General features: G+C 47.8%; 1 protein-coding gene across 5 annotated transcripts; it reads right to left on the reverse strand.

Moving 5' to 3' along the window:
* Positions 1-521: 521 nt before the first annotated feature.
* On the reverse strand, positions 522-26,369 carry CSAD (cysteine sulfinic acid decarboxylase). 5 transcript variants are annotated; one of them, XM_033436189.2, is made up of 15 exons: positions 26,237-26,369; positions 9,478-9,614; positions 9,068-9,194; positions 8,898-8,988; positions 8,450-8,556; positions 7,863-7,978; positions 7,313-7,392; positions 6,947-7,001; positions 3,308-3,424; positions 3,161-3,225; positions 2,794-2,875; positions 2,174-2,373; positions 1,968-2,019; positions 1,718-1,807; positions 522-931 (listed from the first exon to the last, which is right to left on the reverse strand). In XM_033436189.2, the coding sequence occupies exons 2-15, from the start codon at positions 9,601-9,603 to the stop codon at positions 758-760; spliced, it is 1,482 nt and encodes a 493-aa protein (XP_033292080.1). In that variant the 5' UTR covers positions 9,604-9,614; positions 26,237-26,369; the 3' UTR covers positions 522-757. The 5 variants fall into 5 exon arrangements, with proteins under 5 accessions (XP_033292080.1, XP_033292079.1, XP_004274321.1 ...); XM_033436188.2 differs by lacking the exon at positions 26,237-26,369 and adding an exon at positions 23,174-24,098; XM_004274273.4 differs by lacking the exon at positions 26,237-26,369 and adding an exon at positions 10,813-10,915.
* Between the last annotated feature and the right edge of the window lie 500 nt (positions 26,370-26,869).

The raw sequence follows: 26,869 nt of genomic DNA on the forward strand, positions 1-26,869 counted from the left end.
CCCGCGCACAGCAACAAAGACCCAACGCAGCCAAAAATAAATAAATTCATAAAATAAAAAGCAATAGGGCTTCCCTGGTGGCGCAGTGGTTGAGAGTCCGCCTGCCGATGCAGGGGACACGGGTTCGTGTCCCGGTCCGGGAGGATCCCACGTGCCGTGGAGCGGCTGGGCCCGTGAGCCATGGCCGCTGAGCCTGCGCGTCCGGAGCCTGTGCTCCGCAACGGGAGAGGCCACAGCAGTGAGAGGCCCGTGTAACGCAAAAAAAAATAAAAATAAAAATAAAAAGCAATAGATACTCCTTATATCATAAAAGGGGCGCACAAAAGGTATAAAGAAGTTAATTTTCAAATTACCTGTAATCCCATCCCAGAGAAAACTATTAACATTTTGGCATATTTCATCTCATCAGTCTTTTCCTATGTATTTTTGAATGCAGCTCAGATATTACCATGTATAAAGTCTTATATCCAGCTTTTTCACATAACATTATATTAAAATTATTTTTCTCTTATCTATAAAAATCCTCTTTGTAAACATAATTTTAATGGCAGAGTAATATTCCATCATATGGATATACTATCATTTATTTAAACATTCTCTTAATATCAAATACTTAAAGGAGAGTTAGTGGGTCAAAGCACATAAAAATTAAGACAGCTTTGTTTCCTGGAGAGGTTGTTCTTGAGAACACGGGGAGGGGATACAGGGAGATGGTAAGGGTTGGGGGAGGGGTCCAGGCCAGCAGAGAAGGAGCGGCTCAGAGGTCCTGGCCCAGCCGTTCCAGTTCATTCAGCAGGAAGTCCATATCCGCCCGCGTCAGCGCAGGGTTGGCCACGACCATGCGGAAGAAGTTGCCCCGGGTACCATGGGGCTGGTAGCCAATCATCATGGAGCCCTTCCTCACCATGCGCTCCTTGAGGATTGGGGCCACCTGTGGGAGGAGTGGAGCAACGTTCCAGCTGCAGCCTGGGGTCAGGTGAGGGGCTGGGCTCCCCAACTTGCACCTCCCTCCACCCAGACACCTTCCAGAGACAGCAACTCACGGCTTGGATCCTGACGTGGCCCCAGTTTACCCTTGCCACCACATCCAGCCCACTGGACCTTCTCTACCTCCTGCATTCTTTCACGTCTCACCATTCTCCACGTTACCACGTGGGCCATTTTCTGCTAAATCCTGACTTTTCACTGAATTTCAACACTGCTTTTTCAGTCTAACTTCAAGCCTTCATCATCCTCGACACCTTCTTCTCCCCTCTCTGAATTCCTATAACATTTTTGATGTTTCGTATCATCTGCAGCACCTAGTACCGATCTATCCTTAGCGACCAGGACATACCTCCTGGCCTGACAGGGTTGCTCTGTCCCCAGCATTAGTGAGCAAAACTCCAAGATCTTTCTGCCTCACGTCTCTGTCCTGAGCCTGAGCTCCCAGCAGAATGCCCCACACCATGGATCTATGTACTTCACACTGGTGACTTTTCTTGTAATGCCCCTCTCCGTCTTCTTCTTACTTTCCAGAAGCATACCTTATCCCCCATTCCCAGCCTCACAGAAATGAGGACAAGTGGGTGTCGTCTTCCAGTTCACGGTCCCCGCCTCAGGAGCAAGAGACTAGCCAAGGGAACTGCCATGCCACTTACAGCCAGCAAGGGGCGGAAACACACCACCTGCATCGGTTCCCTAATGGGTTAACCAGAGCAGGGAGGAGACTGCCTACCGTAGCCAGCCTTTCACCGTAATCCGGACTCCCCTTCTTCTCCCGCAGACTGGGGGGCACGAACCAGAAACACACGTTGACAAATTCAGGCTGGGAGGAATGAGGAAGAGGAAGGTGTGAGCTGAGGAAGGGGGACCGTTCCCCTCTCACTGCCCCTCTTCCCCAACCAGGGCTCTGCTGGGGAAGAGGGGCAGTGAGAGGGAAACGGCGGGGGGACGGGGGATGAAAAAGAGCACAAGGTCGGTCGTACCTCCATGACCAACTCAAAAGTTTCCCGCTTCTTCAATTCCTCCACCAGGTACCTGTGAACACAGAGTGAGACATCATGTGTGGAGGAGGAAAGGCAGAGATACAGAAACAAAAGCAACCCAGAGAGTGAGTCAAGAGACACTAAGAGCAGGAAAGGGGTGCAGGGCTGGAGCCCGAGAGGGGAAACGGGACTGTCCCCACTCCTACCGGGCAAGGGCAAAGGCCTGGTCCACACGCCGCTCCAGCCCCTGCCCGCCCTGTGCCTTCCACATGAGCCACAGCTTCAGACAGTCCACGCGACGGCCACACTGCACCACCTTGTCTCCAGTGTCCAGAGCCACATCGTAGAACTTGTCCTGCTGGAACAGGTAGCTGGCCTGGGACCCGTGGCAGCGCTTGAGCAGGTTCTGTGGAGGGTGAGGAGACAGTCAGACCCACCCTCCCCGCCGAGGTTTCCTCCAGAGCTGCACTGGGCCATTTCTTAGCTCAGTCCACATGCTTCTTTCCCTGGAACCAGGCGGCACTGATGGGACGGCTGCCAGCTGACTGAAACCCTCTCTCTGGGTTTTCTTCCAACACTCAGAGTTCTTCCCAAATGACCCAGGATCCCTCCGATTACGACTTAAGCCGGGAACTTTTTCCTTTGCACGAAGACAGGGGAGTGAGGGAGCCCACTACAGGGGATTAGGGTGGTCACAGATATTCAGCTTCAGATGGCATGGCAAGGAGAACGTGGTAAGGCCAGGAGCTCCTCTCAGGTGGGATAGAAAAGAAGACAGAGGTCCAGGGTGGGAGGTGGCGCCAGGGCGGGGGAGGGGCAGACCCACCGAGGTGTCCCGGAGGAGAAGAGCTGAGCACTGCAGGCCTGCGGAGAGGAGCTTGTGGGGATTCCAGGCCACGGAGTCAGCCCTGGGGTGGGCACAGCAAAGCAGGGTCAGCTGGCTCCCCCTCAAGCTGCCCAACCAGAGCCCCAACCTTTCCAGATCTCCAGTAAGAGGGGCTTCGGTCTAACCCCGGCCCAGCAGAAGAATTTCCAGGTCTGACGTCTGACCTCCCAGCCCCAATCAACCATCTCTCCAATCTCCCTCCTACCAGCCTCCTTCCCCTACCCCCATCTGAGCTCCCTGGTCCAAGACTACTCTCTGGATCAAGGATTTGAAGGGTGAGATTCAGGGCGTAGGGGGCTGTATGCACCTCTGGATCCCATTCAGGAGATGTCTATGTGTCTGTGACAGCAGGACACTCCCTCCCCAGGCGGCCTGTGGAGCAAAAGGAACAATGTGGGCTTTGGCCTTGGCCTCAGTTCAGCCCACCCCATCCTCAGGCCTGAGTACCACTCACATCCACGTGCAGCCACAGTCCATGACGCTGGCACACGTCTGCAACTGCCTCCAGAGGGTCAAAGGCCCCCAGCACGGTAGTGCCAGAGGTGACACTGACCAGGAATGGCACAGCACCCTGTGGCAAAAATGCAGAGGGAGAAAGAGGCTGTGAAGTCATCTCAAGAGCTACCCAGAGCCTGGTGCTGAGATCCAGCTCTATAAATTCTTCACATGCCTGACCTGGGCCCTTGCAACCTTACGAGACGTGTTACTGTCCCCTTTAATTTGCAAGTGAGGACACTGAGATTCAGAGGAGTTAAGAAACCTGCCCCCAAGCTGAAACCCAGAGATGGAGTTCAAACCTAGGTCTGTCTGATGGTCTATTTCCAAAGTTCATACTCTTTCAACAAAGTTGAATGTCTTACTGGAAGATCAAAATGCTATTTTAAATATCCTAATAGTACAAAAGTTTATGAGGAACTTGAATTAGTATTCAAAAAACTACAACAAAGAAAAGCGCAGGCCCAGATGGCTTCACTGATGAGTTGTACAAAACATTAAAAAAAGAACTGATACCAGCTAGGGCTTCCCTGGTGGCGCAGTGGTTAAGAGTCCGCCTGCCAATGCAGGGGACATGGGTTCGAGCCCTGGTCTGGGAAGATCCCACATGCCGCGGAGCAACTAAGCCTGTGTGCCACAACTACTGAGCTTGCACTCTAGAGCCCGCGAGCCACAACTACTGAAACCCGCGTGCCTAGAGCCCGTGCTCCGCAAGAAGAGAAGCCACCGCAATGAGAAGCCTGCACTGCAGTGAAGAGCAGACCCTGCTTGCCGCAACTAGAGAAAGCCCGCAGGCAGCAACGAAGACCCAACACAGCCAAAAATAAACAAATTTAAAATTAATGAATTAAAAAAAAAAAGAATTGATACCAGCTCTTCATCAGCTTCCAAAAAAAAAAAAAGAAGAGGAGGGAACACTTCTGAATTCATCCTATGAAGTGATTATACCGATACCCAAACCAGACAAAATATCACAAGAAAACTACAGAATATATCTCTTCTAAATATAGACATAAAAATCTACAAAACACTAGCAAAATAAAATCAGCAACATATAAAAATAATGATACGCCATGACAAAGGGGGATTTGTCCCAAGAGTGCAAGCTTGGTTTAACATCCCAAAATCAATTAATGTAATACATCCTATCAATAGAATGAACGAAAAAAACCCACATCTCAATGTGGTTTATTGATCATCTCAGTAGACACAGAAAAACAGTTGACAAAATCCAACACTCCTTCATGATATAAACACTCAAAAAACTAGGATTTGAAGGGAACTTCCTTAACCTGATAAAGGGCAACTACAAAAACACCCACAGCTAACATCATACTCAATGGCGAAAGACTGAAAGCCTTCCCCCTAAGATCAGGAACAAGACATGGATGTTCACGCTCCTCATTTCTATTCAACATTGTGCTGAGGTTCTAGCAGGGCAATTAGGTAAAAAAAAATAAGAGCCATCCAGATTGGAAAGGAAAAGAGCAAAATTATCTGTATTTACAGATAACATTATATTATACCGAGTAAATCCTAAGGAATCCACTAAAAAAAACTATTAGAATTAATAAATGAGTTCAGCAAGTTCGCAGGGTACAAGATCAATATTCAAAAATCAGTTGTATTTCTACACATTAGCAGTGAACAATCCAAAAATGGAATTAAGAAAACAATTTCATTTATAAGAACATCAAAAACAATAAAATACTTAGGAATAAATTCAACAAAAGAAGTGCAAAACATATACTCCGAAAACTACAAAGCACTGTTGAAAGAAATCAAAGAAGACCTAAATAAATGGAGGCATTCCATGTTCATGGATCTACAGATTGAACACATCCCTATCAAAATCCCAGTTGGCTTCTTTGCAGAAATTGACAAGCTGATCCTAAAATTCAAATGGAAATTTAAGGGACCCAGAAAGCCGAAACCATCCTGAAAAAGAACAAAAGTTGGAGGACTCACACATCTGATTTCAAAATTTACTACAAAGCTATATGAAGACAATGTGGTCTATAGGATAGACATGCAGATCAATGGAATAGACCGAGAGTCCAGAAATAAATCCTCACACGTACACTCAATGGATTTTAACAAGGATGCCAAGACAATTCACTGGGGAAAGAACAGTCTTCTCAAAAACCGATGCTGCGACCATTTGCATGTGGAGATATATACATATTTTTTTTAATTTATACTTAAATACATAGTTGAGGTATTTTCATGTTAACATATATATTCCCATCTTATTCTTTTAAATGGCTGCATACTACTCCAACAATAACAACAATCGCAGCTAATATTTGTATACTGCTTCACTGTTCTAAGTGCTTTACACATAATTTAAGCCTTACAACAACCCTATAAGTTCTATATTATGCTCATTTTACAAAGGAAGAAACTGACACAGATACATCATAATTTATCTATTGATGGATATTTAAATTTCTTTTTTAATTTTACACTTCGCTCCAGTGCACACAATGCTAAGCACTTGTGATGATGATTTATAAACTAATCCTAGCAGCAGGACACAGAGTCAGTGGATAGATACATTTAAAATGGTATAGGACTTCTCTGGTGGTCCAGTGGCTAAGACTCCGTGCTCCCAATGCAGGGGGCTCGGGTTCGATCTCTGGTCAGGGAACTAGATCCCACATGCCACAACTAAGAGTTCACATGGGACTTCCCTGGTGGCGCAGTGGTTAAGAATCTGCCCGCCAATGCGGGGGACGTGGGTTCGAGCCCTGGTCCGGGAAGATTCCACATGCCATGGAGCAACTAAGCCCATGCACCACAACTACTGAGCCTGCGCTCTAGAGCCCGCGAGGGGGAACCCCATGCCACAACTAGTGAAGACTGCGCGCCTAGAGCCTGTGCTCCACAACAAGAGAAGCCACCACAATGAGAAGCCCGCACACCTCAAAGAAAAGTAGCCCCCTCTCGAAGCAACTAGAGAAAAGCCCGCACGCAGCAACGAAGACCCAATGCAGCCAAAAATAAATAAATAAATTTATTAAAAAAAAAAAAAAGAGTTCACATGCCGCAACTAAAAGATCCTGCATGCCACAACTAAGACCCGCAGCAGCCAAATAAATAAATATTTGTAAATAAATAAATAAGTAAATAAAAATGGTATAGATAGTGCTGAAATGCCCTCCAAGACGGCTGCAGCAGCTCCCATGTCCCCTAGTGCGGAGGGGCGTGCAAGGGCCTCCACATCTCCCATTGCTCCAAGTCTGCATTGCTCACCACTGGCCCGCACATCTTCCTGAACTTCCTGCACAGACCCTGCCAGCTCACAGAAACCTTCTGGGCTACACCTCAGGTCCCCAACATCCTCCCTGCGGTGCCCCTTGGGACTCCACTCAGTGACTCAGTCCTACCCCTGCCCTGCGATCCGATACTGCCCATGGGTCTCAGCAGGACTACAGTGTCCTTGCTCCCCAGGCATCCCTTCAGCCCACCAGGGAAACGGGCACAGAGATCAAGGGGAGGGATGAGGGGAGCCTTGAGTAGGCACAGGCCAAGGAACCCTCCAAGAAGGGAACAGAAGGGTCCTGTTCCACTGCTTCAGCACCCCTCACTCACTCACCTCGGCCTCAGCCAGACCGATCTGCCTCTCCAGATCCTCAGGGATCATTTTCCCTCTGGAAAAGAAAACTTAGTGGGTAGGGGAGTAGTAGGTTCTCTAGGCTGGGCAGCAGAACTCGAGAGCAGGGTAATGTGCAGTCAGCCATGCAGAGGCCACAGTGTTGATGTTTCCCTAAGAGGGGTAAACAGATCGCAGGGGACAGGGCGGAGACTCTAGCAGGCACTGGTAGACAGCAGAGGCAATTCGGTGGGAACAGCGCAGGGAGAGAAGTCCGCCGGGGTGTGCGCCAGAGGCCAGAGCCCCTGGCAATGAGAAGGCACACGGCGCCAGGCTGGGTCTGAGACATGCAGACAGAAGGACCTTCACCTCTCATCTGCCTTGACCATTCGGACGCTGTCGGTGCCAAGTCCCAGAAAAGCAGCTCCTTTCTTGACAGAGTAATGACACTGTGGAGGAAGGCAGAGGGCAGGGAGGGTGGGGAGGAGAGAGACTGGTCAAACAGATGAGACCCTGTAGGCCAGGGCTTCTGAAATACTCATGGGCCTACAAATCACCAGTGTGTCTGGTTAAAATGCAGATTCATCTTCAGTAGGTCTGGGCTGGGGCCCGAGATTCTGCATTTCTAACAAGCTCCCAGGTGATACTGATGCTGCTGGCCCATGGCCCATACTCGTAGCAGAAAGGGTGTGGACTGTGTACACTGCACTGGATGCCCCTCTGCTACCCCCACACAGAAGGCAAGGTGAACGGGGAGTGTTTACACAGCCCCCTTGGTTGGAAGGAAGCACATCCGCCTGGGGGCAGGCTGGTCTCGGAAGAGATGGGTCTGAGCAGGCAGAGGATCTGACAGGTCTCGGACTCAGCTGGCTGGAGATTAGAATCGGGGAGCCCAGGGTAGGCCTGTGCCTCTTCCCACCTCCTCTGATGTGAAAAGGGCCAGGGGCGGCAGTGCCCAGAGGCCCCTCTGTTTGCAATCCGGGTAGCGCTGATAGCGGGCCAGGTTCACAGCATACATGTTGGAGATGGAGCCACCTGTCACAGGGAAGGGGTGGTGGCAAGAGGGAGGGGCAGTGGGTCAAAACTGGAGCTTGGCTCTCTTGACCTCTCCACCCAGAAGAACTGATCAAAGAAGCACAAGTGATTGGCTACCAGGCCACGAGTTCTGAGGGCTCGACAAATGGCACGCTGGTAACCCAGACAGCGGGATCTGCAGATCCCGACTCCCCCTCCTTATCCGGGGCTGATCCCAGGATCCACCACCCCACCCCACCCCACCCCACCCCACCCCACCCCCCCGCCAGGACAGCAGGCACTGATGCCATGTATTATTTGGCAAACATGAGGATACGGGGGACTGGGCAGCTTCTCTCTGGTTTGGCCGGAGCCCAGCTGGAGAAGAAACAAAGAAGAATCACCCCTCCCTGCCAGCTTACAGCAAGAGAACAGTGGGGAAGGAGGAACCCTCGAAAAGGCCAAAGAAAGGCCCCCCTCCTGTTTACATACCAGGGCAGAAGACGCCGTCCCCAGAGCTCCAGCCCACCAGGGCCCGGAGTTTCTTCAACACCTCTTCTTCCATGAGGACAAACACGGGGGCGATCTCATATGTGTACCTGTCAGAAGAGGGAATGATGAGAATGGGAAAGAGACAGGGAGAGACTCTGCGAGGAGTTGGAGAGAGGAGGTGGACAGAGTGAGTGAGAGAGGGTCCAAAGAGAGGACTGAGTTGGTGAAAAAGAACCAGGGAGGAAAAGATGAGAAAAAACTGGAGTCGGGAGGCATGAGAAAGCTTGAGAAAGGAAGCCCAAAGGGTACGAGGGGAAAGACTCTGCCAGCAGAGATTCCCAGAAAAGACAGGGGGGCAAGCACCATTCTCCTCTCCTACCCACCGAGTGTGTCTCCCACAAACCCAAATCCTTTCGGGGTGGTGCAAGGGGGCCCGGGGATGGCTCACTGGCTGGTGTTGAGGCTCTCAGTGACAATGCGCCCGGCCAGGGCATGAGGGTCCAACCCTGAGAAGAGCTGGTTGAAGAAACGAGGGTGACCTGGAGAAGGGGGACGAGGGCTTAGAGTGGAGCTGGGTACAAATTCTAGACGCGCCTCCCCGCAGGACCCAGGACCTACAGGTCTTCACACTGTAGCGGATCACAGCCCGGCAGCGCTCCAGGATCTGCTCCTGTGACTCCCCCTCATTCCGCAGCTCCAAATCCAGAAGCTGCTTCAGCTCCTCTGGCTCCCTCCACTCGCAGACCTAGGAGGAGAAGCGGGAGATTCTGGGGGCGCGGAGGCACCCCGCTGACTGGCTGCCCAAACCACATCTCAGCAGACAGAAGACACCACCAAGCTGCACTTACAGCACATTAGGAATATTTTCCAAGCAACACATGAACAAGGGTAAATAAACACAGTCTGGCCCAGTATGTGATCCCTGAGGCACACAGTGAGAGTGATGAATTCTGGGGAGAAGCCTGCACAGAGGAGGAAAGTTCTCAGCCAGGTTTGACAGGCAGGAGGAGGGGGGAGAAAAGACCCACCTTCTCGGAGGCACTGGTCCCTTTCCGAATGACCTCATCCACCACAATCCCAAACACGTCCCGGAGCAAGGCTTCTGCAGCCACGGCGTCCCCATCAAGGGAGAGAAGTGGTTGAGAGTCAGCCATCAGGAGAAAATCTGTGAGCAGAGCAGGAGTTATTCCCTACTCAGTCTGGGGACCCCACCTGGACCCAACCAGCAAGAACTTCAACTCCGTAATGGGCCTAAGGCCTAGCCCCAGGCTTCACTGTACAGATAAGGCAAGTGAGAGCGCCCAGGGAGAGAGCCAGCAGAAACAGGTGGGAAAGAAGTGCTGAGCAGGTAGAAACCAGTGGCCACTGCTCACCAAAGGCACAGGTGAGAAGCTTACCTTTCTGCTCAGGCCTTCGTCCAGGTGAGCTGGAAGCAGGGGACACAACTGGCTTTTTAGAGTGTTAGGACTAGGGCAGCAGAGGGAGCAAGGTATAGGCAGCAGTCACATGGCCATGACATCATTCTCATGACCCATGCCCTGAAGATTTGGGCCAGCAGGTTGAGATAAGTTTCCTGAATAACCATTAGCTGACATGAAGAAGCGGGGAGATGAGATGTAAGGCAAAAACACATGCCACCTTCACTTAGACTGGAGAAGAACAGAGTAATGGTTTAGGCAGGCCTGAGAGGCCGATCTCTTTGCATCCCAACCCCCAGAGTCTTCTCAGAACTGTCCTGATTTCTAAAGCCCTCTTCTCTGAAGAGCAGGAAGAAAAGGAGGCCACACTGAGGAGGCAGACCGTTAAGTATAATCCTGTGCCTTGCAGGTTGAGAGTGCTCAAGAAACAGGGAGTGGCTGTTTGTTTTTGTTTTTGTTTTGTTTTTTTGCAGTACGAGGGCCTCTCACTGTTGTGGCCTCTCCCGATGCAGAGCACAGGCTCCGGACGCGCAGGCTCAGCGGCCATGGCTCACGGGCCCAGCCTCTCCGCGGCATGTGGGATCTTCCCGGACTGGGGCACGAACCCGTGTCCCCTGCATCGGCAGGCGGACTCTCAACCACTGCGCCACCAGGGAAGCCCGGGAGTGGCTGTTTGAAGTGAGCACCAACTGTGTTCACACCAGGGTGCTGGGGTTGGTGGGTGGGGAGGGGGGATACTGATGCACGTGCAACAGTTACAGCCCAGGGCGCTGGCGAGATGCTAATCCCAAGTGCTATTCAGGAGAAGAGATGGATGAAGGCTGAAGCCTGAGAAGGATCTGCAGTGGGACTGGGGCTGCAACTTGAAAGCAGGCAGGAGAAACAGGACTGGAGAAAGGGAGGAAGAGAGGCATTCAGGGACAGGGGGGAATGCCATGAGCTTACATCAGGAATGAGTATGGCTGATTCTCAGGTCAGCGAAGGTGCCTGGCCGGCTGGAGAGAAGGTCTGCAGGGACGACACGGGAGCAGAGGCAGGGTGGGCAGAGCTGCACGAGAGATTATGGACAGCCTTGAGTGCCAGCCAGGCCAAGAATCTAGATTTTATCCTGCAGAAAATGGAAAGCCACTGAAAGATTCTGTGGCAAGGATTAATGTGATGAAAACAATGCTCTCAGAAGACCAGTGTATAGCAGATGGATGCAGAAGAATGAACAGGCCATTGCTGTAAACCAGGAAAGAGGTGAGCCACACGTGAATAAGGGTGGTGTCGCTGGGGAAGGACAGGTAGGGGAATATGCAGGCTTAACCACTTGCTGGATTATACTCAATTCAACACTTACAGAATCTACATTGGAGGGGAAGGAAGGGTCAAGGACGACCCTGGGGTTTCAAGCCTGGGTGACTGGAAAAATAATGGTGCCCATAAAAGAAATAGGGATGCAGAAAGTGGAGGCTGGATGGAAAGTAGATTGTTATTTCTTGGAAATACTCATCTAAGTGGAGATGTCCAGGGCTACAAATACGCATATGGGAGGAAGTCAGGTCCAGAGCTCTGCTGAGATGCAGGAATGAGAAGCAGACTCGAGAGGTGGGGCACAGCTGAAGCCTTGTGATGGGCTCCATTCCCCAGGGGAGAGAATGCTCACAGAGATGGCCAGGGAGAGAGGGGCAAACACCAAGGCCTGGGGAACCCGCCAAATGAGGGGGTAAGAGGATCCAGGAAACATGGAACGGAAGGAATCTTCCTCTGGTATAATCCACTGTCAGCAGCCACTGGACCCCAAGCTAGTTGAAAACACAGGTCCAAGGAACCCCAGTGGTCCTATCCTTAAACTTCTCCTCAGTAGATTGGGTTTTGGGAAACTAGGGGAACTGACTCAGCCTTGAGAATAAGACTCAATCCTTCATCAGTGCTCACTCTGGCTCCCCTGACAGGTGGCAGCAGTGGGGCGTTTTAGGTGGAAAGGCTAGAAGGAGAGAGGCTAATAAAAATAGGCACCATGGAAGTACTTACCACATGCCTCATTCTGTACTTAACATGCATTATTCTCATCTTCACAACGACTGAAGTTAAGTTTATGACCCACATTTAAAGATGAGGAAACAGATTTCAGAGACACTACGTATGTAACGTGTCCAGGTCATGCAGCCAGTATGTGGCTGAGCTGGGTCTGGACAAGGGTGTGTGGGGCTCTGAAGACCCCGCCCCTAATCACCAGGCTCCACCGCCTCGTGCGGGGCTCCCTCAGCCACTGAGCTTGCTTTGGCACAAAGGCTTCTGGGCCAGGAGTGAGTACACCTCAGGGCCTCAGTTTCTGTAAAATAAGGGATTTAAAGAGAGAACCTCCAAGGTATCTGTGGGTGTTCATCAGCTCAGGCAGTTAGATACGGCAAGCAGGCCAGGGGAGTGGAAAACAGGCTGCAAGGAGGGAACGACTGGTGAAGAAAGAGAGACCCCAGGCTGGAGGAAGGCTTTTCCCAAAGTTCTGAAAAGAGGTCTGCAGGGAAGACATGGCTCTGTCCACCCGGCCCCTTCTGTATCCATCCCACCAAAGTCACCACCCAGAAACGAAAGGTGGGGACTTCCCTGGTGGCGCAGTGGTTATGAATCTGCCTGCCAATGCAGGGAACACGGGTTCGAGCCCTGGTCTGGGGCTCCACATGCCATGGAGCAACTAAGCCCGCGAGCCACAACTACTGAGCCTGCGTGCCACAACTACTGAAGCCCGCGTGCCTAGAGCCCGTGCTCTGCAACAAGAGAAGCCACTGCAATGAGAAGCCCGCGCACCACAACGAAGAGTAGCTCCGCTACCGCAACTAGACAAAGCCTGCGCATAGCAGCGAAGACCCAGTGCAGCCAAAAATAAATAAACTTAATAAATTAAAAAAAAAAAAAAGGGCTTCCCTGGTGGCGCAGTGGTTGAGAGTCCGCCTGCCGATGCAGGGGACACGGGTTCGTGCCCCGGTCCGGGAAGGTCCCACATGCCACGGCGCGGCTGGGCCCGTGAGCCATGGCCGCTGAGCCTGCGCATCCGGAGCCTGTGCTCCACAACCGGAGAGGCCACAACAGTGAGAGGCCCGCGTACCGCAAAGAAAAAAAAAAAGAAAGAAAGGTGGAGGCAAGGGCTCTGAACACCCCCAGTTTCCTCTGGGGTAAACAAGGAGGTGAGGCATCCCTACCCTCACGCCCCACACAGAATCCTGTCCTGGGGACCTGAGAGAGTTTTCCTTTTACAAAGCAAGAAGGACATTAACCCCCAAGATAGAATAATAAAGCAAAGAAACATGAATAAACTTAGGAATAGCACTTTTGTCCCTGGCTGAGAAGATGCTGGAAGGACCAAGTAGGGTTTGTTTAAAAATTGACAAGTTTTGTATGGACAGCAAGGGGGGAAAGTGGCGGGGGTGGATGGTGGGATGAACTGGGAGATTGGGATTGACATATATACACTAATATGTATAAAATAGATAACTAATAAGAACCTGCTATATAAAAAAATACATAAAATAAAATTCAAAAAAAAAATTGACAAGTTTTTCTTACTTCATGGGATCTTTAGTTCATAAACTCCTCCAGCCATCAACTCCCTTGTATCTTTCTTTCCTTCACTTACACAACCTAGATTGTACGGTCTGTTGTTTCAACCATTCTTTGTCCAAAATCCTCAACTCCCTGGCCCTAATGTCCTTCTACCAAATCCACCTGGCAAAACCCCAATCCAACTGGCCAGTCCTTCTCTTACCAAATCCACCAGGACTGCTGAATTCTGCTAGTGAAAACCACCTAACCATTCAAATTGGTTTTGCTATAAATTCATGGTCTCTGTGCTCATTCCAATAAAACACACCAGATTAAATGCATATGTTTACCACTACTCCTTCCTGAAACCCCACTAAATTATATCAGTGGAATTTTAAATTCAGAAGAATAAAGCAGGGCTTCCCTGGTGCCTCAGTGGTTGAGAGTCCGCCTGCCGATGCAGGGGACACGGGTTTGTGCCCTGGTCCGGGAAGATCCCACATGCCGCAGAGCGGCTGGGCCCGAGAGCCACGGCCACTGAGCCTGCGCGTCCGGAGCCTGTGCTCCGCAACGGGAGAGGCCACAACAGTGAGAGGCCCGCGTACCACAAAAAAAAAAGAAGAAGAATAAAGCAGATGGGAGACAAGAGGTGAGAGATGTGAATAACTGTAGAAGATAGAAAGCAGATGAGAAGTGGTAACTGGTTCAGCAAATGCAAAAAGTTAAAGCCACTCTGTCTACAGAGGGTTATGCCAACAGGATATAAGCTGCTTCTTAGGGCAGAAGCCCAGAAAGGCTCAGGAATTTACAACAGTAGCTACCTGGGAAGCCAGGAGGAGGAAGCACAGCTAAAAACGTGGAAATTAGATGAAAATTTATACAAGGAACATTTAGGCCCTCACTCTTCTCCCCCTGCCCATTCAGTGAGGCAACTCCCCTCTCCTCCACCTAATTCCAAAGAAGCAGGAAGTCTGTTTTCTAGAGAAACTGAAATGGAGCAGCTGGGACTTAGGGATGCCAAGCACAGCAGAAGTTGAGGAGAAGGCACTGTACTGAATACAAGAGGATTAGCAGGAGGTATCCAGTCAAGTCCTTTCTCCCGATCAGTGTTCAGAACCAGTGGCCTGGGGTAAACCTTCCAGGGTCAGGAGACTGGAGGATTCCTCTCTGAAGAAACTGACCTCAATAGCCCTAGAGAAAAGACCTGACACTTATTTCAGTCCTCGCCCAATCACCTAGTCAGTGATGCCCACAAGTCAATAAATACATCCTTTCTATGCACTTGGGCCTTCTAATATGCCTTAGTGCCTCACTCTTCAATGTGAGCAGACAGACAGCCAGGGACTACCCGACACCTGAGGAAAGCCCCTAATGTGAACCACAGAGGTGAAAACAGACACACTGAAAAAAGGTATTTGGTAAAAGAGGAGAAATGCAAGGAGCAGAAGAAAGCTTCAAAAATTCAGGAAGATACTGCACTCATAACAAAAAAAAAGGGGGGGGGGGTTTGCTCTCAAAAAGGAACACTCAGAGAACAATGAGAAGCTCTAGGGTTTTAAAAATATGACAACTGAAATGGCAGTCAAGAAAATCACACAGAAAGATAAAAATATAAAGAGATGGGCAACAAAACATAAAAGAACTATAGAAGATCGATCCAAAAGGCCCAAGAGTCAACTAATAGAAGTTTCAGAAAGAGAAGGGGAAAAAGGTGGAAAGAAATTTAAAAAAAAAAAAAAAAAGCTTTATAGAACAGGATAGATCAAATGGATCCACTGAATGACCAACAGGAAGACAGATGATAATATTGTTTCAGAACAATGGAGGATCCAAAGACTTCCAGAGACAAAACCCAAACCAGGTCACAGACAAAGGACAGAGAATCAGACCACATCATATTTCGCCCAACACAGGAGAGAGGTGAAGGGAATTCCCAGGACTGTGATGAAGGTAGTAACCATCTTCAGAGGCAAAAAGCAGCAATGACTCTCTCAACTGGACACACAACACTGCCTGGCAACATTACTATTCTTCTATTGTCGGCTCTATCTCCAACTCTCTGGAACAATTATTTCAAAAATTTCCCACACCTCTCAAATTATTGACCTATCAACCTTCTCCCTGTTTCCCTCTCATTTCAAATTTCTTATAGAAAATAAAAACCATCCAAACTCACTCAACTTTTTGTCACCTGCACTCTGGATCCCTCTCTGCCTTACTTCAGTATTTATTCATTATCTGGTATATATGTGCCAAGCACTTTGGTGACCACTAGAGGTCACAATGGAGAGCAAAAGACCACAGTCCTGCCCTCCTGAGGTTCACAGTCTAAAGCACAGGTCACAAACTGGAAGACGGAGGGCCAACTGCTACCCATAGACATGGTTTTGTTTGGCTTGCATAGTACATTTTAAAACTTTAAAAAACAATTGTCAATGCCAAAACTTCCAGCTTCTTGTGAAAAAAATCAGAAGATCTAGCAACACTGGGCCTGAATTTTAAGGAGCAACAATCCTGTAGTTGGAGTTCCCCCTTTATTATTATTATAGTTGTGCATTCATTGGGTTTTCTTTTCAATTTTTAGATTTTTGATTAAGCAACATATTCAGGTAGTTCAAAACCAAAATATATGAAAATATTAATAGTGAAAAGTCTAATTTCCACCCCATTCCATATGACCCATTCCAGGTAACTATTTTTATTAGTGTCTCAGATAATCTTTCAGAGTTTTTAATGCAAATACTAACAAATGTAAATATATATTATTTTCTCCTTTTTCACATAAAAGCATATAATCCCTGTTGTGCACCTTGCTTTTTTTCAGTTAACAGTATATGAGTGATCATATAGAACATATAGAACTTCCTCATTCTTATTTTTTAATATAACAGCTTTATTGAGATAATTTACATACTCTAAAGCATATCCTTTTAAATTGTACAATTCAGTCCCACCTGGGGTACCAAAAATTTTTTTAAATAAAAAATAAATAAATTGTACAATTCAGTGGTTGTTCATGTAGTAACAAAATTGTGCTACCATCATCACTAATTCCAGAACGTTCTCATCCTCACAAAAAGGAACTCCCCATTCTCCCCTCCCCCCACCACTGACAACCACTCATCTATTTTCTGCCTCTAAAGATCTGCCTATTCTGGACACTTTCACATAAATGGAAACAAACAGTATGTTATCTTCTGTGACTGGCTTCTTTTACTTAGCATAATGTTTTCAAGGTTCATCCCTGTTGTAGCATGTATCAGAACTGCGTTCCCTTTTATGATCAGATAATATTCCACTGTATGGATATACCACATTTCAAGTATCCATCAATTGATGGACATTTAGGTTGCTTCCACAATTAAGCTATTGTGAATAATGCTGCTATGAACATTAATATACAATTTTTTGTGTGGACATGTTTTCAATTCTCTTGGGTACATACCTGGTAGTGGAATTGCTAGCTCATAAAGTAACTTTACGTTTGACTTTTTGTTTTTGTTGCGCCAGGCCTTAGTTGCAGCTCACAGACTCCTTAGTTGCAGCAGGAGGCCTCCTTAGTTGTGGCATGCGAACACTTAGTTGCGGCATGTATGTGGGATCTAGTTCCCTGACCAGGGATCAAACCCGGGCCCCCTGCATTGGGAGCGAGGAGTCTTAACCACTACACCACCAGGGAAGTCCCACATTTAACTCTTTGAGGAACTGCCGAACTGCTTTCCAAAGTGACTACACTATTTTACATTCCCATGAGGGTTCCCATTTCTCCACATCCTTGACAGACTTGTTATTGTCTGTCTTTCTGATTACAGCCATCTGCGTTTGTAACTTTGATAAGGATTGCCAACATCCATAGAGGTGACACCAATGTATGAAAGCGTCTGTGTTCTCAGCCTCAGTAACAGAGCATGCTGTCAAACTTCTGAATCTTTTTAATTCAAGGAGTAAAAAATATCTTAGTATAGCTTTATTTTGGTTGAACTCCAGTATTAGTCAGTTTTGCTGTGGTAACTAATGACTTCAAAACCCCACCGTCTTGGGACTTCCCTGGTGGTCCAGTGGTTAAGACTCTGTGCTTACACTGCAGGGGGCGAGGGTTCGATCTCTGGTTGGGGAACTAAGATCCTGCAAGCCGTGCACGGTTGGGGGGCAGGGGGGACCACTGTCTTACAACAGAGATTTATTTCTCTTTCAAGGTTTATATTGGTGGTAGGGTTGGCTATAGCTCTGATTCATATGCCTTTATTCCAAGACCCAGGCTGAAGGAATAGCCCCTACTTGGGACACAATGTTCTCACAGAAGAGAAAACCATGCACCAGCTCCTAAAACTTCTGCTCAGACCTAGCATACGGCATATCTGGTCAGATCCAGTTGACCAAAGCAAGCCCTGGGGCAGTGGGGTGAGGATGTATATTCCTCCCACAAGGAGGCACTGTAAAGTGCATGACAGTGGATGATGATTGGATGACAATCCTCAGAAGAGGACTGGCCACAGGCCCTTAGAATTTTGCATTCTGTTTCACCTCAGTCCACACTAGTCCACCTCACTCATCTGCTTTACCTGCCTGGCTCTGTAGACATCTGAGTTGGACCCATTGGTCTAAGGGGTTCCTCTCCTTCTCCTTCAGGGATACCCTCTTGATTACCCCTGCCCCCCATTTCTCCAACTCTTCTTCCCACTACCTCTTTCTCACAGCATTTTATTTTTTATTTTATTATTTTTTTTGCGGTACGCGGGCCTCTCACTGTTGTGACCTCTCCCGTTGCAGAGCACAGACTTCGGACGCGCAGGCTCAGCGGCCATGGCTCACGGGCCCAGCCGCTCCGCGGCATGTGGGATCCCCCTGGACCAGTGCACGAACCCGCGTCCCCTGCATCGGCAGGTGGACTCTCAACCACTGCGCCACCAGGGAAGCCCTCTCACAGCATTTTAAATTGTCTAAACCTCTCACAACACATTCCCACTCCAGCCACCTCCTCTTCTCAGCCAACCTTCTTAAAAGAGTTGTCTCCACTCCATCTTCATTTCCTCTCCTCTCACACTTTCCTGAGCCCACCACCATGTAGCTTACACCTTCAATGCCACCAAGAACATCCCTGCCTCCAAATCCAATGGACACATATCATCTTTATCCTACTTGACCCCTCTGGAGCCAACAGACATAGTTTGCCATCCCATCTTGAAACATTTTCTTTCACTGGCTTCCATATGACTACCCCTGACCATTTCTTAGTTCCCTTTGCCTTTTCACCTTCCTCTGGCCCTCCCTCAGGGTTCTATCCCATGGCCTCTTTCATCTGTGTTCTGCACCTCTCCCTGGACAATCTACTCTGTTTCCAGGGCTACATGCTGGTGACTCCTCCATCCCAGACATCTCTCCCCAGCCAAGATCCATGATGCCACCTGCCTAATTTGGAAGTCTCACAGGACTTCACACTCAACAGGTCCAAAAGTGGACTCATTATGAGCCTTTTTCTTGAGGCTCTTTTTCTTGAGTTCCCTGGTTAAGTGAATGGTACCATCTTCTGAAACCTAGATTCTAACTGAGCTCCTGCCTCCTCATCCTTGGCTGATTTTTTTCCTTTTTATTTAGTCTTCAAATGTTATATCTTTATTTCTCATTCAAAACATCAGCAGAAAAAAAAAAAAACCATCAGCAGAGGGGCTTCCCTGGTGGCACAGTGGTTGAGAGTCCGCCTGCCGATGCAGGGGACACGGGTTCGTGCCCCGGTCCGGGAAGATCCCACATGCTGCGGAGAGTCTGGGCCCGTGAGCTATGGCCGCTGAGCCTGCAAGTCCGGAGCCTGTGCTCCGCAACGGGAGAGGCCACAACAGTGAGAGGCCCGTGTACAGCAAAAAAAAAAAAAAAAAAAAAAAAATCATCAGAACATTAAAACCTGGATAAAGCTTTTTCTTCTGTGTTATGCTGTAAAATTCTTTTCCTTAAAAGCACTTTAAAGGGAAGTGGTAACTTTATAGTGGAGAAATCTGGTGGACACCACCTTACCCAAGTGATCAAGGCTAACATCACCAGTAATGGGATGGATGGACATCGTGGGCCTTCTGACGTTAGGTATGGAAAAATGGCAAAAACGCACAACCTGAATTTAAACATGAGGAAACAGATGTTTCTAAATTGAGGATCATTCTACAAAACAATGTAGCCTGTAATCTTCAAAACTGTCAATATCATGAAAATCAAAGAAAGACTGAGGAACTGTTCCAGATTGAAGGAAACTAGAGACATTACAACCAAAAGGAATATGTGATCTTAAATAGGCTCCTGGATAAGGAAGAAAAAAACCTGCTGTGAAGAAAGTTACTGGAAGAACTGGTGGAATCTGACAATGAAAGGCCTCATAACTATTAGAATTCTTCTATCAGTGCTCCATTTCCTGAACTTGATCATTGCATCGTAGTTATGTAAAAGAATGTTCTTATCCTTAGGAAACGTGCTAAATCATTTAGCAGCAAAGAAGCACTGTATATGCACTTTCAGTTCAGAAAACAATACTGTGTGTATGTACCTACAAGCATTTTAAATTTATTTATTTTATTTATCTTATTTTTGGCTGCATTGGGTCTTTGCTGCTGTGCGCGGGCTTTCTCTACTTGCGGCGAGCGGGGGCTACTCTTCATTGCAGTGTGCGGGCTTCTCATTGCTGTGGCTTCTCTTGTTGCGGAGCATGGGCTCTAGGCACGCATGCTCAGTAGTTGTGGCATGCGGACTCTAGAGCACAGGCTCAGTAGTTGTGGCGCATGGACTTATTGCTCCGCGGCACGTGAGATCTTCCCAGACCAGGGCTCGAACCCGTGTCCCCTGCATTGGCAGGTGGATTCTTAACCCTTACAAGCATTAAAAGAAAGAAACAAAAAACAGCTTTATTGAGATACGATTCACAAACCACAAAACTCACCCTTTTAAAGTGTACAATTCAGTGGTTTTTAGTATATTCACAAAGTTGTGCATCGATCACACTGTCCAGAACATTTTCATCATCCCAAAAAGAAACCCCATAACTGTTAGCAGTCACTCCCCATGCACTTTTTTTAAAAACTGGAAAAGATGGGAAAAGTCTTCAAAATACTAACTGCGGTTATTTCTCAGTATCGGGATTATAGATGATTTTCATTTTCTTATTTACACACTTCTATATTTTTATAATTTTATATGATAATTCCTTTGACTTATGTAATTAAAATAAATATTATTTTTAAGCAACGTAAAAGATTAAGGAGGAATGAAGGGGCAACAAGAATTCCAAACTATACAAATTGCCAGGCTCATAAAAAGAAACGAAATTGAGCTACCTGTAATGAGGTGGATAGACCTAGAGTCTGTCATACAGAGCGAAGTAAGTCAGAAAGAGGAAGACAAATACCGTATGCTAACACATATATATGGAATTTAAAAAAAAATGTCATGAAAAACCTAGGGGTAAGACAGGAATAAAGACACAGACCTACTAGAGAATGGACTTGAGGATATGGGGAGGGGGAAGGGTAAGCTGTGACAAAGAGAGAGAGGCATGGACATATATACACTACCAAACGTAAAATAGATAGCTAGTGGGAAGCAGCCGCATAGCACAGGGAGATCAGCTCGGTGCTTTGTGCCCGCCTGGAGGGGTGGGATAGGGAGGGTGGGAGAGAGGGAGACGCAAGAGGGAAGAGATATGGGAACATATGTATATGTATAGCTGATTCACTTTGTTATAAAGCAGAAACTAACACACCATTGTAAAGCAATTATACTCCAATAAAGATGTAAAAAAAAAAACAAAAACAAAAACAAATTGCCAGGCTCAAGGAATGACCCCATTACACCACGTGGTTTCCCAACTCTCCTCAATCAACTCTCATCTGAAAGGTCTACCAGGTGACAAAGGTAGTCACATACTGCTCATTTCTACTATGCAGCCTAACTGGCTCTCAGAGAGAGGAACGAGTTCAGGTAGTTCAACAAACACTGACTATCTAATGCCTGGCACTGCCCCAGGTGTTGTCTGCCCTGTTTGCTCCAGCTAACAGGCCAGGAGGGAAGCCAGCACATAAAATAAAAGCTTGCTCCTCACTAAAGAAAGGGAGGGCTGGTTAACTCTGCTCAATTGGCCCAGGGCAACCTTCAAAGAGAAAACATTCCGGCTGTCCTTAAGGCAATAGAGATCTGGTACAGGAAAAGACTAATCGGTAATCATTACAATACTACCTGAAAAAGAGATGGGGTGGGCCTGAGGGGACAGTGTACCAGAGAAGGTGGGGAAGGTCGCCCAGGAGGAGGCCTGCCTGAGGGCAAAGGGATTAGGGCAGTTGCTTCTTAAAGCACTTTCAGCCAGGCTTATTGTGAGAAAGTGAAAACACTGACCTAGCTGTCTACCTATTAACAAACCCCACCGACTCAACACCCACGTTAACAGTGGCTCCAATTCTTATGTGTACAGTGTTTTCCCCTCTTCTAGACTGTAAACTCCTGGGAAGAGAGGTCTAAGTCTTATCTTTCCTTAAGTAAAGCACCAAATATGAAATAGGCATTCAGAAAAATGTTAGTTTTCATCTTTCCCACTCTCCTCTCCCTTCCCCCAAAGTCTTCCACAAACTTGAATAAACTATTTCCAGGTACTGAAAAATGATGCTGCACTACACTTACATTGATATGCATAAACCAAAAATCAGTATTAAAGATAACTTAGAAGATTTGCAAAGGGTTTTTTTTTTCTTCGTAAAGCCTTCTCACCTATGATCTCATTTGAGCCTCACAGTAGTGCTAGAAATTTGCCTGAAAAAGTATTTATTCACCCTCATTTTCGAGTCAAGGGCTCTTGAGACAAAAGAAAAGCGAGATTAATTTGTCCAAAATTACAAAGGTGACATGGGAGGAAGCCTAGATCACTGATTTTCTGGCATCTAGGCTAGTACCTCTCCCATTACATTATTGGTCCCTTTTAAGTCTGGCACTACTCACCACACACAAACAAACTGCAGGGACATCCCTGGTGGTGCGGTGGTTAAGAATCCGCCTGCCAATGCAGGGAACACGGGTTCGAGCCCTGGTCCGGGAAGATCCCACATGCCGCGGTGCAACTAAGCCCGTGTGCCACAACTACTGAGCCTGCGCTCTACAGCCCACGAGCCACAACTACTGAGCCCACGTGCTGCAACTACTGAAGCCCGCACTCCTAGAGCCCGTGCTCCACAACAAGAGAAGCCATTGCAATGAGAAGCCTGCGTACCACAACAAAGAACAGCCCCCACTGACCACAACTAGAGAAAGCCCGCGCACAGCAACAAAGACCCAACGCAGCCAAAAATTAATTAATTTAAAAATAAATAAAGAAAATAAAAATTAAAGAAAATAAACTGCAGCTGAGATAAAGACATAAAACTGAAAACATACAACCATAAAAATACCAGAAGGAAGTACAGGGAAATATTTCTATAATCTTGAGGTAGCATATCACAAAAACCCAAAAGCCACAGGCAGATCTGACTACATAAAACTTTTAAAATTCTGTGTAAAGAAAGACACCATTAAAGTGGTTAGGGACTTCCCTGGTGCTCCAGTGGCTAAGACTCTGCGCTCCCAATGCAGCGGGCTGGGGTTCAATCCCTGGTCAGGGAACTAGATCTCGCATGCCACAACTAAAGATCCCGCACGTGGCAACGAAGATCCCACGTGCCACAACTATGACCCAATGCAGCTACATAAATAAATATTTTTTAAATAAATAAAGTGGTTAAAGATGATTTATGGCTTTATTTCCCCTCCCCCACCATTATTTTACCTACTCATTGCTTTCCAAAAACGGTTTTTGCTTTCCTCGCAATTTTTCCTTTCCATGCAGATTTAAAAGTCAGCTTAAGTTCCATGCAAAGTCCTGTTTTAATAAGAATTTAACCTAAAGTAAAAACTGTGTATCTGCAATATTAAGTCTTCCTATTCACGGACATGGTAAAACTCTCCATCTAATCAAGCCTTTTGGGAATTCTCTGGCAGTCCAGTGGTTAGGACTCAGTGCTTTCACTGCCTTGGCCCAGGTTCGATCCCCGGTCGGGGAACTAAGATCCCGCAAGCCACGTGGTGCAGCCAAAAATAATAATCAGCCCTTTTTTTCTTCCACTAAAGTAATCTGATTTTCTTAATGCATAATTTGCAATTTCCTATTAAATTTACGTCTATAATGTAACATTTTTATTGTGAATGAGAACCTTCTATGACATTTTTATGGTTGATTATTGTTCTCATATCTTATTTATATAATTTTTGTTTGTTAATCGTATATCTGGCGATGCTGCTGAACTCACTGGTTTTAGTATCTTGTCAACTGATTCTCTTTGTGGATGGATATATCATGTGAAAATAATGAGTATAAAAATATGAAAATAATAATGACTTTTGAGTGGCCAGTAGCTTTAATAGAATATTAGTTTTGATTGTAAACATTCTTGTCTTGCTCCTATTTTCATAGGAATGTTTCAAATATTTTCCCATAAAGCATAACTTTCACTCTAAAAAAAGTTCAAAGATAAATGAAAAACTAAGAGAAAATATTTTAAAAGCATATGACAAATGAAAAGTTAATATAACATAGAGATTACTATCAATCAATACGAAATAGACAAATGATCTTTTTTTCCTTAACAGGCAAAAGATGTGAACAGGCAGTTTACGAAAACAATTAAAATGGTCAAAAAGCAACAAGAGGGGCTTCCCTGGTGGCGCAGTGGTTGAGAGTCCACCTGCCGATGCAGGGGACACGGGTTCGTGCCCCGGTCCGGGAAGATCCCACATACCGGCGGAGCGGCTGGGCCCGTGAGCCATGGCCGCTGAGCCTGCGCATCCAGAGCCTGTGCTCCGCAGCGGGAGAGGCCACAACAGTGAGAGGCGCGCATATCGCAAAAAAAAAAAAAAAAAAAGCAACAAGAGATGCTCAACTTCACTATTAACGACATGCAACTTAAAATAATGAAATTACTATTTTTCACCTATCAAGTTGGCAACTGTACAAAAATTCATAGCATCCAGTATTGCCAAGGTTGTAGGAAATGGGGACATTCACACATGGCTCTGAGTGTGTAAATTGTTACAAACTTCTGAAATTCAATTTCACAGAATCTATTAAAATTTAAAATGCACATATCCTACCTACGAATCTATCTAGAAAAAAAGAAACTATACTTATACAAAAAAGCTATAAGTAACCTAAATGTTCATCAGGATGGGTCTAGACAAATTAAAATAGTTGGAATACTATGCAACAATTTTTAAAATGTGAAATGACTTAGAAAATGTCTAAAATACACTTGTGTGGTCCATTGTAGGTGCTCAAAAATATGTTTTGGATGAAATAACAAATTTATGAACATAGAAAAAAGCTTGGATGTATATACACCAAACTTGTAAAAGTGACTACCTTCAGGAGCATGGAATAGTAAATGGCAAAATATTTTTTGCCTTTTAATTCTTTTTTTTGGGGGGGGGGGGGTGCGCGGGCCTCTCACTGCTGTGGCCTCTCCCGTTGCGGAGCACAGGCTCCGGATGCGCAGGCTCAGCGGCCATGGCTCACGGGCCCAGCCGCTCCGCCGGCATGTGGGATCTTCCCGGACAGGGGCACGAACCCGCGTCCCCTGCATCGGCAGGCGGACTCTCAACCACTGCACCACCAGGGAAGCCCATGCCTTTTAATTCTTTTGTGCCATGTGGACTTATTAAAATAAGCATGAGCTAATTTTTTTAAATTAAAGATTTATTTCTGATGATCTCGCTCCATTTTATCTGTTCTATGATGATCCTAAGAGCACAAGGATTTGCTGTCAAAAACTCAAAAAATGGAGCGCTCAGGGAAATTAAATCTGTGTACAAAAGGTAGCTGGCAATTCTTTCATAAATATTTTTTTTTCTTTTGGCATCTCTGTTAATTCTCCTAAACTCACAATCTGACACACCTAAATAGAATCGACATTTCCTTCCATCAAGTGCACTAAATGCATAGCCCATCTTTAGCAGAACCCCTCCCTAAAGTTGGGAATAGAATTTAAAGAAAGTCTCAAGTTTTCCTAATGTAGCCGGTCCCACGGGCACCCTGCATCGCTAAGTCTCCAAAGAGATTACATTCTCCTACTGAGGGGAGTCCTATGGCTTTTTCCAGGCGAGGAGCCAATGTTAGATTGTGGACGGTCTGGAATAAAGGCGGAAGCGATATAGGGAAATCAGAGGCTTCGGGGTGCGCAGACCATGCCAGGGCATCCGTTCTCAGATTGGAGTCGAGTGTACTCGGCAGGAGCGTGCAAAAAAAGTTAACTCCCCTCCCAGCTGACGCGGCGGCCCTCAGAATCTGCAGATCTGGGCCTGATGGAAAGGTCGGGTAAAGATGACCTCGACCGAATTACATGAAAAAGCCTGGTACGAAGTATTCTGGCTTTATTTGGGGCTCCAGGCTCAGAAGCGACAGGGAGAATATCTGGGAGGAAGGGAGAGTGATGGCGGTTCTTCAAGGAGTCCTAACCAGCTCACCTGGCAAAACCGCTCAACTAACACTCAGCGTACCAACATTTCAGGGCCCTCGTTCCTTCCCTGAATCAAGATGGCCGCCGGGGCGCGCCCCTACAACGGCGCAAGCGCCGTACCTCCGATCCTCCCTCTTCCCGTCCTTCCGCGCGCCGGCACCGCCCACTCGCCAGCTGCACTCCCTCGGTGAGCCCTCAGCCTCACCCCCTTTCTGTCTGCCCCCGCCCGTCCAGGGTCGCGAGCCCGGAAGTGGATAATGCTGCTCAGGGGGGAGAGGACGAGGGGGGAAGGAGAAGTGCTTCCGGGGAAACGGGTCCCGGGTTGGTGTTTGTAAACTTGCCTCGGTTCCGGCGGGGGCAGCGGTGGCCACGGGGTTGGCACGGCGTGCTGCGGCCTGGAGGAGGGGCCGCGCGGCCGGGGGAGACAGCAGGAGGCCGCGCCTGGCAGGTAGGAGCACGCCCCAGGGAGCGCAGCGTCGTCTGGGCAGACGGCAGCGCTTCAGCAGTTCGCAGGCCGTGGGGCGCCCCGCGGGAAGGGGGAGGGGAGGGGAGGAGGGGCGCGTGGCGAAGGGAGGGCGCTCCCGGGGAGGGGTAGGGGCCGCGCGCACATCACCGTCCGGCCGCGTCACCGGCTGGGCTGAGGGTGCTTGCTCTGAAGGGACGCGGGCGCGAGCACGCACCTTGCGCGCTCCTCGGCTCTCTCCGGGTGCGTGCGGCGGGCGCAGCGGCTGGCTGGCTGGCTGGCTGGCTGGCTGGCTGGCTGGCTGGCTGGCTGGCTGGCTGGCTGGCGCGAGGGAGGGAAGATGGGAGGGAATGCACAGAGCTGGGCTTCGCCTCCCTGCCTTCCACCTCCGCAGCGAGTTTACGTACCTTCGGGCTGACTCGGAGAATGCGCACGTGTGGGCCGGCCCGGGCACGTACTGCCGGTTCGATTTCTGCCTGCTGCCCAAGCGCCCAGCGATAGCCCCTGAGCT

The sequence above is a fragment of the Orcinus orca genome, chromosome 11, assembly GCF_937001465.1.
Source record: "Orcinus orca chromosome 11, mOrcOrc1.1, whole genome shotgun sequence".
Classification (NCBI taxonomy): Eukaryota; Metazoa; Chordata; class Mammalia; order Artiodactyla; family Delphinidae; genus Orcinus; species Orcinus orca.